The sequence below is a fragment of the Brassica oleracea genome, chromosome C9, assembly GCF_000695525.1.
Source record: "Brassica oleracea var. oleracea cultivar TO1000 chromosome C9, BOL, whole genome shotgun sequence".
Taxonomy (NCBI): Eukaryota; Viridiplantae; Streptophyta; class Magnoliopsida; order Brassicales; family Brassicaceae; genus Brassica; species Brassica oleracea.
In genome coordinates, this window is record NC_027756.1 from 49,984,693 (window position 1) to 49,999,535 (window position 14,843).

General features: G+C 40.3%; 4 protein-coding genes across 6 annotated transcripts; 3 read left to right on the forward strand and 1 right to left on the reverse strand.

Moving 5' to 3' along the window:
* Positions 1–61: 61 nt before the first annotated feature.
* LOC106313154 (dihydropyrimidinase) lies at positions 62–3,448 on the forward strand. The gene is made up of 13 exons (XM_013750898.1): positions 62–242; positions 620–793; positions 881–932; positions 1,126–1,395; positions 1,477–1,688; positions 1,782–1,902; positions 2,008–2,095; positions 2,192–2,270; positions 2,354–2,441; positions 2,532–2,572; positions 2,648–2,700; positions 2,788–2,944; positions 3,030–3,448. The coding sequence occupies exons 1-13, from the start codon at positions 147–149 to the stop codon at positions 3,225–3,227; spliced, it is 1,629 nt and encodes a 542-aa protein (XP_013606352.1). The 5' UTR covers positions 62–146; the 3' UTR covers positions 3,228–3,448.
* Positions 3,449–3,667: 219 nt separating this feature from the next.
* LOC106317958 (splicing factor 3B subunit 6-like protein) lies at positions 3,668–4,258 on the forward strand. The gene has a single exon (XM_013755782.1). It carries the CDS (start codon positions 3,756–3,758, stop codon positions 4,128–4,130), a length of 375 nt encoding a protein of 124 aa, XP_013611236.1. The 5' UTR covers positions 3,668–3,755; the 3' UTR covers positions 4,131–4,258.
* Positions 4,259–4,546: 288 nt separating this feature from the next.
* On the reverse strand, positions 4,547–7,218 carry LOC106317957 (calcium-dependent protein kinase 17). Its single transcript, XM_013755781.1, has 6 exons — positions 6,096–7,218; positions 5,849–6,001; positions 5,485–5,768; positions 5,254–5,381; positions 5,044–5,143; positions 4,547–4,960 (listed from the first exon to the last, which is right to left on the reverse strand). The coding sequence occupies exons 1-6, from the start codon at positions 6,901–6,903 to the stop codon at positions 4,865–4,867; spliced, it is 1,569 nt and encodes a 522-aa protein (XP_013611235.1). The 5' UTR covers positions 6,904–7,218; the 3' UTR covers positions 4,547–4,864.
* An 805-nt stretch (positions 7,219–8,023) lies between these two features.
* Positions 8,024–14,772, forward strand: LOC106317956 (disease resistance protein RPP5-like). 3 transcript variants are annotated; one of them, XR_001265248.1, is made up of 10 exons: positions 8,024–9,075; positions 9,429–10,515; positions 10,638–10,943; positions 11,032–13,116; positions 13,240–13,320; positions 13,587–13,673; positions 13,805–13,901; positions 14,032–14,171; positions 14,269–14,346; positions 14,513–14,772. XR_001265248.1 is itself a non-coding variant. In XM_013755779.1 (10 exons), the coding sequence occupies exons 1-9, from the start codon at positions 8,141–8,143 to the stop codon at positions 14,293–14,295; spliced, it is 4,845 nt and encodes a 1,614-aa protein (XP_013611233.1). In that variant the 5' UTR covers positions 8,024–8,140; the 3' UTR covers positions 14,296–14,327; positions 14,513–14,772. The 3 variants fall into 3 exon arrangements, 1 of the variants encoding a protein (XP_013611233.1); XR_001265249.1 differs by having other exon boundaries at positions 14,524–14,772; XM_013755779.1 differs by having other exon boundaries at positions 14,269–14,327.
* Positions 14,773–14,843: the final 71 nt, after the last annotated feature.

Genomic DNA, 14,843 nt, shown 5'->3' on the forward strand with positions numbered 1-14,843 from the left:
TTCAATATTCCATTTGATTTTGCTTAGCGTTGACAAACATTTGATCAGCCAATAGCAAAGTGACTGGAACAATAATTAGGAAGGTGAATTATATAAAACACAGCAGACGTGGAGAGAGGTCTTTCGTCAACAGAGCTTCTTCATCAATGGCGCTAAGACGTATCTATGATGCTATCTTCTTCTTCTTCATCTCTCTACTTCTTCTGTTTCCGTCGCCGTCCGTCTCAGATTCGGCTACTCAGGTGTGTGTTTGATTTATCACTCCCTCTTCTTCACGCCTTTGAACCTTGAAGTGACCAGCTTCTGTTGTTTGATCTGTCTCTCTTATGAACTGTTCATCCTATTGAGTTGGGTTTGTTATAAGGAACAAGCTCAATCCAGTTTAAAAAGACATCTAATCTTGTCTAAGTCTTGAGCTTGATTTTAAGCAAGTAACAGTTAGTTTAAGTTACTTGCTAATCCAATTCATTAACTTATAAGAAATTGAAATAGAAAAAAGATAAAACTTTATTGACTTGTTATTTCTGAAAGGAAGTTTCTCCAGATACACGATTTGACACAATCGATTATCAACTGTCTGATGAGATTTGAATCATGTTTCTTCTTTCTTTTTATACAGTTTTGTAGTGCAGAGAGAGGGTATGGTGAGGAATCTTGTAGGGACCCATCTTCGTCTTCTTCGTCGACAAGGATTTTGATCAAAGGAGGTACAGTTGTGAATGCACATCATCAACAACTTGCTGATGTCTATGTGGAAGATGGTATTATTGTCGCCGTGCAGCCAAACATTAAGGTATATTGACTAACTCACTTTTAATCCTGTATCCTTTTTTATTTTATTTTTGTTCTGCTTGAAGATTCTCTTGTCACTCTGTATCAGGTTGGGGATGAAGTTACTGTACTCGATGCTACCGGAAAGTTTGTCATGCCAGGTTAAAATTAATTCTTAGCACTTGATACATTCATCAAGTTTTGGTAGTGTATGCCTATGATCAAATATATGAAGTTTTGTTTCCACAGTTATATATTTGATCCTAGAAGCACATTTACTTCTAATTAAAAATAATTAGCCTTCCATCTTCTTTTTTACTCACATCTTTTTATTCTTTTGTTCAATGTAAACAGGAGGAATTGACCCACACACGCACCTCGCCATGGAGTTCATGGGTACAGAGACTATTGATGATTTCTTCAGTGGCCAAGCAGCAGCGTTAGCTGGTGGAACAACTATGCATATAGACTTTGTTATACCGGTTAATGGGAACCTGGTCGCTGGTTTTGAATCCTACGAAAACAAATCCAGAAACGCCTGCATGGACTACGGTTTTCATATGGCCATCACAAAGTGGGATGATGGTGTTTCCAAGGACATGGAGATAATGGTCAAAGAAAAGGGTACATTCCTAATAGTTTTTGTGTGTTTAAGTTTCCATTGGCTATGATGAAACTGAGTGCTTTTGTCTCTTTAACTTGTAGGTATCAACTCTTTCAAATTCTTCCTAGCGTATAAAGGATCACTTATGGTCACTGATGACCTCCTCCTCGAAGGTCTTAAAAGGTGTAAATCCCTCGGTGCCTTGGCGATGGTTCATGCTGAAAATGGAGATGCGGTTTTCGAAGGACAGAAAAGAATGATTGAACTGGGTATTACTGGTCCAGAAGGTCATGCTCTTTCAAGGCCTCCTGTGGTAATTTATAATCAGCCTCATAAGATTTTTTTTTCTCTCGCTTCTGTAAACGTTGTTCAAGTTAAAACCGAGATGCTTGTTTGAAAATGGCAGCTTGAGGGAGAAGCCACTTCCCGGGCTATTCGTTTGGCTCGTTTTGTTAACACGCCTCTCTATGTTGTTCATGTGATGAGTGTTGACGCAATGGATGAGATTGCTAAAGCTCGAAAAGCAGGTCCTCTTTTCCTTTTCTTTTTTCTCTGCTTCTTTTATGGAACAACCATTAGTGTAACATATAAGTTGATTTATAAAGACTTATTTTTCTGTAAATGTATTTCAGGGCAGAAGGTTATTGGAGAGCCTGTGGTGTCTGGATTAATCCTCGATGATCATTGGCTTTGGGATCCTGACTTCACAATTGCATCCAAGTAAGAAAATTCTCTCAGCTCTTCTGTTCAAAAGAGTTTCCCATTTATTCTTTCAGATTTTCACTCAAAAGTTTTTTTTTTCTCTCAATATTTCAGATATGTTATGAGTCCACCAATTAGACCAGTAGGCCATGGAAAAGCCCTTCAAGATGCCCTATCAACAGGAATCCTTCAGGTTTGTTTCCTTGATATGCGTTAAGTAGAGAAACATGAGCTATAGGAACTGATCACTGCACTTTCTTGGCATTATCTCGGCAGCTTGTAGGAACTGATCACTGCACATTCAATTCTACACAAAAAGCTCTGGGACTTGATGATTTCCGCAAAATACCTAATGGTGTTAATGGTATAATCTTGTTCTCTGCGCTCATTTGTCTCTGCTTCTGTGCTAATCTATTCGGATTTATAAAAATACTTTGGACTTGTCCATGTTTAGGCCTTGAAGAACGGATGCACCTGACATGGGACACGATGGTTGTAAGTACTCACTCATCAGCTAAAATCTTCTTTCTTTACATGTGTTTTTAATCGGTTTATTATATCATAATCCAGGGGTCTGGCCAAATCTCTGCTACTGATTTTGTTAGAATAACCAGCACAGAGTGGTACGTTTGCCATTAATCACTGGTTTTCTTGATATCGATGATATGCTTTTTGATTTCATTTTATTGACTAATGTGTTTGATTATCAGCGCTAAAATTTTCAACATATATCCACGGAAAGGAGCTATCCTTCCTGGCTCGGATGCAGACATCATTATACTGAATCCAAACTCAAGCTACGAGATTACCTCAAAGTCTCATCATTCAAGATCCGACACTAATGTCTATGAAGGCAGAAGAGGACAGGTAATATATGGATTTTGCAAAGCCTCCTCTTGACTGATATGTACAAAACAAAAGTTTCTGATGATGACAACATTTTTGTTCTCAGGGAAAAGTTGAAGTGACAATAGCGGGAGGACGAATCGTATGGGAAAACGATGAGCTTAAAGTTGTTCCAGGAAGTGGAAAGTATGTAGAGATGCCTCCTTTCAGCTACCTTTTCGATGGGATTGAGAAATCTGATGCTAACTATCTCTCTTCTCTTCGAGCTCCGGTGAAACGCGTCAGGTCTGAAGCTACTACTTAAGTTGCAAGTATCACCATCTGCAAATTCATCATTTGATTCTATAAGAATAGTTGTACATAACATTACTTTTTTCAACAAGATCTGAAGAACGATTATGTATAAAATCTGTTCTCTACTCCAGTTTTTTGTTTGTTTGTTTGTTTGAGCCTTGGTCTCTGTTCTCTATCTCAAGAACAGATACCAAGATCAAAAGAAAGATTATGAATAAAAGCTGTTCTATACTCTAGAATTGATAATATTGTGTTGTAGCATGTACTCTTCACTCTCCAAGAGAGAAAATTGTCAACACAACGCTCAAAAGCATCCAAATCACAAACTTCACTTCTAATGGGCCTTTTAATTGGGCTTATAACTATTAGACTAATTAGTTTCAACACCGTCAATAATTGTATGTACGGTTTTACCCTTTACTTTATCCGTTTATATAGCACCGAACCTCACCGAAACGGGAAGTACAAGAATTCTACTTTCCGACAGAAGATTTATCCAGGCTCCGGCGATAAAGAGGAGAAGCAGGAGATAAAACCTATGACGACAGTCAGTCTCCGCAAGCAAAACACGAGGCTCCCACCAGAAGTAAACCGCGTGCTGTACGTCCGCAACCTCCCCTTCAACATAACGAGCGAGGAGATGTACGACATCTTCGGCAAGTACGGCGCGATCCGCCAGATTCGGATCGGCTGCAACAAGGACACGAAAGGCACGGCCTTCGTCGTCTACGAGGACATCTACGACGCGAAACAAGCCGTGGACCATCTCTCCGGGTTCAACGTCGCGAACCGGTACCTGATCGTGCTCTACTACCAGCACGCGAAGATGAGCAAGAAGTTCGACCAGAAGAAGAACGAGGAAGAGGTCGCCAAGTTGCAGGAGAAGTACGGTGTCTCCACCAAAGATAAGTAAACACGTGTGTACTCGATTCGATTCTGCGATTTAGGGTTTCAATTGGGGAAAAAAAAATCGAACCTTTTTTGCTTAATCTTGGCATGTATGTTGAACCAATCAATGAAAAATACCCTTTTGAGTTCCAATTAGCTATTGATGTTGCAAAGTATTGTGCTTTGATGCAGTTGATGATCTGGATTGGTTAGTGTTTTGCTAAGAGGTTTAGTGTTCTGCGATTTAGGGTTTCAATTGGGGAAAAAAATCGAACCTTTTTGCTTAATCTTGGTATGTATGTTGAACCAATCAATGAAAAATACCTTTTTTAGTTCCAATTAGCTATTGATGTTACAAAGTATTGTGCTTTGATGCAGTTGATGATCTTGTATTCAGCTTTGTATCTTTGTTCAGGAGTGGTTAGTGTTTTTGCTAAGAGGTTAAGAACATGTATCACTAACACATACAATAGAATTGAAAAAGAATCTTGCAAGTACATTAAGAAACCAGAAAATATAAATGTACAATAAATCAAACACCTTCCCCCCAAATCCTCAATTAATGATTTTTTTTTTCTCCCTGCTTGAGCCTTCTCATCTCTTAAACGATGTCCTCCTGTTTCAATCATTAGTAATCCGAGCATGCTTTTAATTTTTGATTGCCTCATTGTTAAAAGGAAGATGAGTTTCTCTCGACTCATGTTCTGCTCTCTTTTTGATATCTTCTCTCTTCCTCTCTACTTTCAACGTTTGGTGGTGTCATTTAAACGAAAGGTCACGCCGCTTCTTTGGGATAGGATCAGGGTTTCCTTTTCTCATCATTGCCACGAACTCGTCGTAGTTTATCCGACCATCCTGCATCAGAGATTTTGGTTATGTTAATAATGAGGTTGTTAGATGCTTTGTTTCGGTTTGAAGGGGGAGTGTTGTTTTCTTACATTGTCTCCATCGACCTCTGAAATTATCTCTTTAATGTCTCTGCCATCGTTCATCCCAAACTCCCGGAGGGCTTGTTCCAGCTCTTCCATAGTAATATATCTGGGATCAACAAGCATTATTTGAGGTGTTCATTTGGATTCATAGCAAGCTTTGTACTTCTGTCTTTGGTGTTTGAAGTATGTTAAGAATCATTTATATACAGTGCTTACCCGCTGTTGTCTTTGTCAAAGTGTTGGAAGGCTGAGTAGAGATGTTCTTCTCTGTCAAGTCTGTTGATATGCATTGTGGCTGCGATAAACTCACCATAGTCTATTGTTCCATTACCATCAGCATCGGCCTGTTCCATCAAGAGTAAAAACAGAAAACTAGTGGTGAGTCTGCTTCCTTGTTGCTAGCATATGACAGAGGGTAAAATTGTTGTTAGTAAGCAAAGGGCTTACAGCTTCCATTAGTTGCTGGACTTCGTACTCTGACAACCTTGTACCTTGCTTAGCGAGTCCCTGTCTTAGCTCCTCGAGTGTAATCGTTCCACTGTTGTCAGTGTCCATACCTTTAAACATCTCCTTCAACCCCATGATCTCTTCCTCTGATAAGCAGCCTGCTATCACCCTCAATGCAACTTTCTTGAAATTGTTCATTGCTTTGAATTGCTTGAGCCTGGACATCACCGCATTGTCAAGAGGAACATCTGGTGCTTCTCCGTCTTCCTTGATCCATGGATGATCTTAACAAAAGAGAGAGAAAACATTAATTATCATGGAAAGGGATTGTTATGCTTTATTGGTGTGTTTTGTAGAAGCTTACTGAGAACTTGAGCAGCAGTTAGTCTTTGCTTGGGATCAGAGTTGAGCATCTTCTTAACAAGATCCTTCGCCTGAGGTGAGATGGATGGCCATGGATCACTTGAGAAATCAACATGGCTCTTTAAGATGGCGTTGAATATCCCATTCTCCGATTCTATAATCATCAGGTAATAATCACAACACATTAATATATTTAAACAATTTTTTTTTATTTGTAGAAAAATGAAGAAAGTGGAAATGATCTTGACCAGCCCAGAAGGGAGGGACACCACATAAGAGGATATACAACATGACACCAATACTCCAAATATCAGCTTCTGGTCCATACTTCCTTTTCAAAACCTCAGGCGCTATGTAATAAGCACTACCCACAATATCCTTAAACACCTCTCCCGGCTTGTAGAATACAGACAGCCCAAAGTCAGTGGCCTTGAGAGGAGCCTTCTCATCTTTGCTGAGCAACAAAAAGTTCTCAGGCTTCAAGTCCCTGTGAATAACCCCCATGGAATGACAAGTATGCACAATCTGAACAATCGTTCTCAACAAGGAAGCAGCTGCTCTCTCCGAGTAATGTCCTTTAGCAATAATCCTATCGAACAGCTCTCCACCAGCGCAAAGCTCCATGACCAAATGCACAGAATGCTTATCCTCATACGCTCCTTTAAGCTCCACAATGTTAGGCTGACCAGTCAGGTGATGCATTATCTGCACTTCCCTTCTTACATCCTCAATGTCTTCTTTGTTCACAAGCTTCCTTTTGGCAATGGTCTTGCAAGCGAACTGCTGACCTGTGGCCTTCTGAGTGCAGAGATGCGTGACGCCGAACTGGCCTCGGCCTAGCTCTTTGCCTAAGGAGTATGAGGATTTTACATCTTCCATGGGACGGCCTAAGACAGGTCCTATTGGGCCTTGTTTTGTTGCGGGAGGAGGAGAAGGAGGGGCGTGTTTGGATTGTGGCACGGAGGCTTCGGCAGTTGGACCAGCGTTTGAAGCGGTTATGCCGCGCGTGTCTCCGTTGTCGCCTGAGTCACGTCCGTTAGAGCAGCAGTTTCCCATTGTTGCATTAAAGGGTGATGAGAGGAGAGGAGAGGAAGGAGGTAAAAGCTCAAGGAGGAAGAGAAATGAAAGTTTTTTTTTTTGTGTGTGTTATTCTCTTATTCTTCCTCTGGTTTGTTGTTTCTTCTTTAGCAAGAAAAGTTTTGGTGCTTTGGTTGTGAATGGCTATCAATAGAATGTTTTTTTCTTCTTCTTTTCGCTGGCCTTCGGTTACAGGGTTTGTTGATAGGGAGGAAGTTTAGGACCGAAGCTTAGTCTAATTTTGTTATTTAAGAGTAAACATTTAAGATTTTAAGACAAAGGTCGAGAGCCTTTTTTGGGGATGATAATATTTTGTTACAAACCTGTCTCAGCTGTCTGTTACTACTATCGACTATCGACAAGGAAAAATGAACGTATTATTTTTGACATTTATTAATATTCTAAACAATTATGGGGATTTATAGCTTTTTCTTCCTTATGCTTAGCTATCTGATATCGAATTGTTGTTAAACTGAATCGTTGTTTTTGTAATGGTTTTTGTTGTTTCATCTTAATTCTCAAAGTGGGCTCTTTTCCAGACACTTTCAGCTTTAATATCTTTGATCATTTCTATAATAAAAAGAGCTTCTTCTTCTTAACAACACCCCTGAGTAATTGTATCCATATCACAATGGAATTAATCCTTTAATAAAAAGATAAGTTAATAAATTGGTCTATATGAAATAGATATCAATTTTTTGGGTCAAAACGAAATATAAATTATTATAAAAAAGAGAATGACAAGTGAAATTTTGCAAAAACATTGGTTAAAATATGTTGTTGACGTCCTATGTCAATTGTTTAAACATTATCTGCCAGATCATTTTTTGGTAACGTGTGAATTTGCTTTCTCAATATGTCATATAATCCAATTCAGCAAATGAGTTTTTTTATTCCTTCATATTATCTTAGAAGTTACATCTCATCCCTATGTTTTTTTTATGGTGTATTTCTTTTCGTTTGCTAATAGCAACGTAGCAAATTGTTTCTAAGTTTAATTAGAAATAGAATTATGAATTTTGGTAATTAATGATCGAATAAAAGAAAAAGAGACAAAGGACACGGTGGCAAATGAAGGAGAAGAGAAAAGCTTCTGAATATCAATTTGAATACTAAAAAGTAAAATAGGGAAAGAAAAGAGCCACACGTCAACAAGAGCGAGTGTCCAAAGTTCCGTTGATTTGGCTTCTGCCTTCAGTGTGTTCTCATCGACGCGATGAGCAGCGGCGGGAGGAACTTCCCATCGAGAGGTCATCCGTTTCGCCGGCCGCCGCGTTCCGCCACGAAACCGCAACGTCCGTCTTCGCTCTTGGCGCGGAAGCGGGAATTGAAGTTGAACGGAGGATCTCCTTCCTTTATCAGGTTTCCTCGTCGTATCAAATGCTCCTCCTTCGATGCTTGTTCTTCTACAGCAGATGGCGCAGCTGGTTACCGTCGATTATCCTCTCCCTCCGGTTCCGAGTCGGAAGATATTGCTTGCGTTGTTGATCGCGGCGTCGTCGATGTTGATTATCGATCATCGGTTTCCTCCTCTTCTCCCGCCGCCGTTGCTGATTGTTCCGTCGCTGGTTACCGTCGATCATCAACTCCCTCCGGTTCCGAGCCGGGCGGTGTTACATCTGTTGTTGATAACCTCGATGCTAATTATCGATTATCCTCCCCCTCTTCTCCTGCCGCCGTTGCTGATTCTCAGTTGAAATACGATGTGTTTATCAGTTTCCGAGGACCAGATTCTCGTGACGGTTTCGTGAGCCACCTCTACGACGATCTGTGCCGAGAAGGCACTGAAACTTTTATAGACAGTGAAAAGCTCTACGCAGGCGAAGAGATCAAGACGGCGTTAACCGATGCGATTGAGCGATCGAGGATCTCGGTGGTGGTTTTTACCAAGGAATACGCCTCGTCCAAGTGGTGTTTGAGAGAGCTTGCAAAGATAATGGAGTGTAGGAGGAGCAGGGGCCAGCTAGTTTTGCCAGTCTTCCTCGGAGTAGAACCCATGGAAGTTAGGTGGCAGACGGGATGCTACGATGTGGCCTTTGCTAGGCATGATAAGGCTCCCGAGGGATCACCTTTAGCTGAGGACGTAAAGCGGTGGAGGAAAGCCATGACTGAGGCAGCCGATCTCTCTGGATTTGATTCTACTGCTGTGAGGTAGGTTTGGATCCAAAATGACATGATTGGCTCAAAATTTCAGATTTTGTCATGTTCGTTGTTAATTGCCTTAACTGCTTTGCTCTGCTGTTCCTATGAGTTAGTTTAGTAGCGAGTTATTTATTCAGAAATCATCAGGTTCAGGTTTTTTCTGAGTCTCTTTTTCAAGTTTCATTCAATTCTGCTTAGTTGTATCTGTGTGGTTCCATAAATTCACTCGAATTGTATCTCTAGTTTGTCCCCAAACCTTAGAAAACTTGGCCTTTCTCTCTGTGGACGTTCTTTGTTTGACTTGGTAAGCTTGTACACTGAAATAAACAGTATTCATTTGTTTGATGTTTTTGCGTTTCTAGGCCTGCTTCTAAACTTGTGGACAAAATTGTTGCACGCATTTTGGAGAACCTTGAAAGCAATTGCTTGCGTGAAGAGGAGGGCTTGGTTGGAGCTTATCCTCAGGTAAAAGAAGTGGAAGAGTTGTTGGAAAATGGATCAGATGAAGTGCAGACTATAGGAATACATGGACTTGGGGGTAGTGGAAAGACCGCCATTGCTGGTGCTGTTTTTAATCGTCAACATCAAAAGTTTGATAGCTATTGCTTCCTTGCAAATGTCAGAGAAGAATCTGAAAAGCATGGGCTTCTTGGCTTAAGAAACGAACTACTACGTCAAATCCTTGGCCAGACGGATATAAACATTGCTACACCTGACATTGGATCCAGCAATATAAGGAATCGTCTACGCCGGAAAAGAGTTCTTGTTGTTCTCGACGATGTTAGCAGCATAACTCAGCTGGACTTTTTAATCAAACAAGCGACTTACTATGGTCCGGGAAGTAGAGTTCTTATTACAACAAGAGACATGAATGTAATCAAGAATGCTAGCAAAGTTTATTCGGTGAAAGGACTATCTGGCAGTGACTCGCTTGAACTGTTTTCACGTTGCGCCTTCAAACAGAGCTATCCTCCTGACGAATATTCGCAATTGTCGATGAGGGCAGCTGCTTATGCAAAGGGGCTCCCTTTGGCTTTAGAAGTTCTGGGTTCCTTTCTTTGTAAAAAAACTGTGCTAGAGTGGGAAAGCGCGTTAAGAAGACTCGAAAGTTCTCCTGAGAAAGAAATCTCGAGAGTACTGCGTATAGGTTATGACGGACTCAATGATGAAGAGAAAACGATGTTTCTCGATATCGCTTGTTTCTTCAATGGGGAACAAAGAAGTCGCGTAACTGCTCATTGGGATGCTTGTGGTATATCTGTGGATATTGGGATACGCGCACTTCTTGATAAGTGTATGATTACCTTATCTGATGATAGGCTGCATATGCATGAACTGTTTCAAGAAATGGGTAGAGAAATTGTACGGCAGGAGTCACCTCTGGATCCCGGTAAACGTAGCAGGCTGTGGAGCTCTGAGGATGGCCACGAAGTCTTAACAGAAAATACGGTAATTGCTATAACTAAGATGTTTCTCCTGCATATGAATCTGGTTATATCTAAGGAGTTTAAAAAATATACAAAAGAAATTTATGAGCATTGCATGCATTTTAACTTCTCTAATATCATCAGGGAACTATATCAACTGAAGGCATATGCTGGGACATTTCTGAAATAGAAGAGATGCAGATCGGCCGTCATGCTTTTGCAGGGATGCCTAATCTGAGGTCTCTGAAAATCAATTCTCACACTCGGTTTAATGAAGAAAATTGCAAAATCTATCTTCCGGAAGGCCTTGACGATTTCCCTCATAAACTGCGTCTACTTCAATGGGAGTACTATCCTTTAGAAAATCTTCCATCAAGCTTTAAACCAAATCACCTGGTTGAACTTATAATGCCCAAAAGCAAACTTGAGCGTTTGTGGGAAGGGGTACAGGTAATTTGTATACTATGCAATTTGGTTTCTGTAACTGAGTTGCATCAAAAAACTTAGCCATCTACTAATTCTGACTCCTTGTTTGCAGCATCTACCTTGTTTAAAAGTGATTGATGTCAGCAACTCCCCGTTCCTGAAGGAGTTTCCAGACGTGTCAAATGCTCCCAGGCTTGAACGTATTGTTGCCAGAGGATGTGGAGATTTAGTGACCATTCCAACTCCAAAAAAGAAGTTGAAATCTCTTGAGCACTTGGATCTTTCTGGATGCTCAAAGATAACAGTTTTTCCAGAGATTTCATGGAATATCAAAACGTTGTCACTGGCTGATACTGGAATAGAGGAAATTCCACCATCAATTGAAAACTTCCATCAGCTTGTTTACTTAGATATGAGAGGGTGCAAGATGCTCAAGAATGTTGCACAAATCGGTCACAAATTGGAGAAGCTAGAATTTCTGGATCTATCAGGTTGTTCTAGTGTTACAAGCTTTCCAGATATTTCTAACAATGTGGAAGTACTTATTCTCAATGGGACTGCCATAGAAGAGATCCCGTCCGATATCAAGTACATGAGAAGACTAAAGGTACTGGAGATAAAGAATTGTCCTAGGTTGAAGGGTCTTCCGATCAGTATATGGGAGTTACCGTCTCTTGTGGAACTTAATATTTCTGGATGTCCAAACTTCACAAGCTTTCCTGAAATCACAGAGATAATGCCCAGCCTAGAGTATCTTTCTTTGAACGGAACGGCCATTACGGAGTTACCTTCTTCAATTGAGAACTTCACTGGCCTTTTGTCTCTAGATCTTGAGTATTGCAAAAATTTCCGCCGTCTTCCGGACAAATTATCCAAATTAAAGTTCCTGAAGGACCTTAATATCTCTGGCTGCTCAAATTTGGATAACTTGCCAAGAAGCATTGGAAATCATGGATCTTTGGTTAATGCCAGAGCAAGAGGATGCAAAAAAGAAATTGCTAATTGTTTCGGGCCTGGCTTAATCTCACTGAAAACTCTAGATTTAAGCGACTGTGGAATCACGGAGTTTCCCGAGGCTCTAACACTTATTTCTACCCTGACGGAGCTAGATCTAAGCCAGAATTGTTTCAGCGCAATACCTCCAAGCATCAAGGATCTTCAAGAGCTCCAAAGTCTCGATTTAAGCCATTGCCAGGAGCTTCAATCTCTATCAGGAGTCCCAGCTGGTCTGACAAGGCTTAATGTTCTAAACTGCAGATCGCTGGAAATGGTTGTACTCGGTAACTCTTCTGAGCTTCAGCTTTATCCTTTAAACGATGTTGAAACCTTTGTGTTTGCTGGTTGTACATCACTAAGCCATTATGCGATAGAAAATATCCAGGCATTTGCAAGACGCAGAATCTATGTCCTGGCATCCCATTTGGGTGTTACCTTAAACTTTAGAGGTGGCGACCTTTCTCTCAACAGTTGGATGAAACCACAACAACTGCGGTATTTACTCTCTAGCATGTACGGATATGGAAGCCTCCACGAAGCACTGATAGGATTACATGCAGCTTTTTTCAGTAATGAACTGATATCAAAGGAGCATCCATCTAGGCTACTTAGTCGCATACTCCATGATTTTCATGAACGCTATAGGCTAAGTATTCAGGATATGCTGCACTTCTTCTCCTTGATCGCGCATCTATATTTGTATTACCAAGGAAAGCCTTCAACCAATTTCTGCTTTCCAAGTGCTGACATTCCTGAATGGTTTTGCCACCAAAGAAATGGGTCATTTATTGCGGTTATGGTTCAGCGTCCCGAACGTTCAGATGAGATTTCTACTTTGGCAGGTTTTGCTATATCTGTTCTCGTTGCATTTGACGGCTACAATGATGACAAGGGTTTCAGCATCAAATATGAATGTCATTTCCATTCCAAATCTTTTGGCATTCGTGAGGGAGAAGGGTATTTGAGGGGATGGGATGGGAAAAAGGGAAAGCCTTCGTCTATTGAAGGGGATCATTTGTTCTTGGGTTTTGATTCATCTATTCTATTTGGTGCGGCCAATGGAATCGAACAGTTTGTTGGATATTCTGAAGATCTTGTCAAAGCCACTTTTCAATGTTACATCGTTGATGAGGATGGGAATACTATCAATTCTTGCACGGTGAAGAAGTGTGCAATCCAACCACTCTATACTAGTGATATGGTATGCCGACGATACGTATATATAATCAGCGTTCAATTTATGTTTTTCTTGCTTTTCTTTTTCCTTAAGTTTTACATTAAATAGTTGAGTATTTACCTGGTTCTGATATTTGCTAACTTGCAGACAAGGTCTCAGACGAAAATCTTAAGCAGACAGGACATAACCAAAGGATTGACCACCAGGTTTGCAGGGTTTCTTGACAAGGTTTGTGAACTGTTCATACATTTGATAGTAATACACGCCTTCGGTTATTGAAATTTCATTAAATTTTATCATGTTCTAAGTTCCAACCTGGTATATGATGTGTCTCTGTCTGTAGCTTTATTCACATAATTTTCGCTTATGAGCTGTTTCTTTTGACTTCGATATATGCTGTTTTTATCTGGTACGTAAAAGTCAGCTGCAGGGTGAGGGTTAATCGGGTAGCATGTCCATCATATTGTTTTAACTCGAGACGTGTCTGGTTTCAGGTGTTGCGAAGTTTGGACCTATATGACGCAGTCTCATTAGGCATCATGAATGTTCTTGGTGATTTAAACGTAAATGTTGTCCATCAGGTAAATTCTGCGCAGTCATAGCTTGTGTTCTATCTCAGCATTGCGGATACTATTCCATGCATTGTGCATCTGTAGTTCCAAAGGTTGTCGATTGTTCAATCTCACGAAAAAATATTTTGTTTCCATTATAGGGTGGATATGTTTATATCACTATAAAATGTGAAAACGCAGGCCTGCCTATAGGCCTTCAAATTTTGAATGTGCATCTTGGGACTGCACCACTTGCAGGTCGCATTTTTTATAACTTTGTCCGTTCTATTTAATTTCATATTATCTGGATTAGTATTCAGTGAGGATCAAATTGTGAGGATATCTGTTTCTCTAGTTCATGACTCTTCTCTTTGTTGTTAATATATAGTCAAGCTAGTTGAAATGGCTGAACCATCTCGAGATCCAAGGGCGTTCTCAATTGAGTTCTCAGATGTAGACGGGGGGGATTTTGGTTGCAGAATCAAAGTTAAAAAATGCGAGTTCCGTCCTTTGCAGAGTCATGTCATGGTATATCTTTCATAGACTCTGCATCATTTGGATATTCCTTTATTGTGTACCAAATTAACTTATTTATAGTTCAACCTGAATTCTAACACCCTTACAGCTAATTGACAGATCTGCTGTTACGTAAGGCCGGTGGAGATTTGACACAATGTCTGTGACGTGAGTTTGCCCCTTCTCTGTTAAGACTTCTGTTTCTGTGTTTTCTTTTTCCTTTGCATTAATTTAGTTTGTTGTCATTCAATGATCTTGGTCAAAACCAACGTCAAGTGGGTACCAGCTTCTATGTAAAATGCTGTTTTGTATTGGATATTAGAGCTAATATTAATCGTTTATTTGAACAACAGGAATTTTGCAGGTTTACGCAATATCTGCTTCAACACCATCAATGGCAAAAGCTCGGCAAGTATCTCATCGCCTGTGTGTGTGTCAGTGTGTGTACGCGTATATGAATAGATTCATGAGACCCATCTAGCAACATTTTGAGCATACTCTCCTTGTGGGACTGAAACGAAAATTTTAGTAACAATTTTTTCTTCTTCAGAATTTTGGGATCTATACCTATGTATATAATCTCTACAAAATTTAGGGGTCCAATTCAATGTTTCATAGGGCTGTATCTAGATCTGGCCTTGTATGTGTAACGTAGGGGTGCGCGTTCGGGTATCCATTCGGTTC

Coding starts and splice junctions, on each gene's coding strand:
- LOC106317958 (XM_013755782.1), top strand. CDS start 3,756: ATGACGACAGTCAGTCTCCGCAAGCAAAACACGAGGCTCCCACCAGAA.
- LOC106313154 (XM_013750898.1), top strand. CDS start 147: ATGGCGCTAAGACGTATCTATGATGCTATCTTCTTCTTCTTCATCTCT. Junction 243..619: donor TCTCAGATTCGGCTACTCAG/GTGTGTGTTTGA, acceptor CTTTTTATACAG/TTTTGTAGTGCAGAGAGAGG. Junction 794..880: donor CCGTGCAGCCAAACATTAAG/GTATATTGACTA, acceptor ACTCTGTATCAG/GTTGGGGATGAAGTTACTGT.
- LOC106317956 (XM_013755779.1), top strand. CDS start 8,141: ATGAGCAGCGGCGGGAGGAACTTCCCATCGAGAGGTCATCCGTTTCGC. Junction 9,076..9,428: donor TTTGATTCTACTGCTGTGAG/GTAGGTTTGGAT, acceptor TTGCGTTTCTAG/GCCTGCTTCTAAACTTGTGG. Junction 13,902..14,031: donor TGGGACTGCACCACTTGCAG/GTCGCATTTTTT, acceptor GTTAATATATAG/TCAAGCTAGTTGAAATGGCT.
- LOC106317957 (XM_013755781.1), bottom strand. CDS start 6,903: ATGGGAAACTGCTGCTCTAACGGACGTGACTCAGGCGACAACGGAGAC. Junction 5,769..5,848: donor AACTGCTGCTCAAGTTCTCA/GTAAGCTTCTAC, acceptor TCTTTTGTTAAG/ATCATCCATGGATCAAGGAA. Junction 4,961..5,043: donor CAGAGGTCGATGGAGACAAT/GTAAGAAAACAA, acceptor TCTCTGATGCAG/GATGGTCGGATAAACTACGA.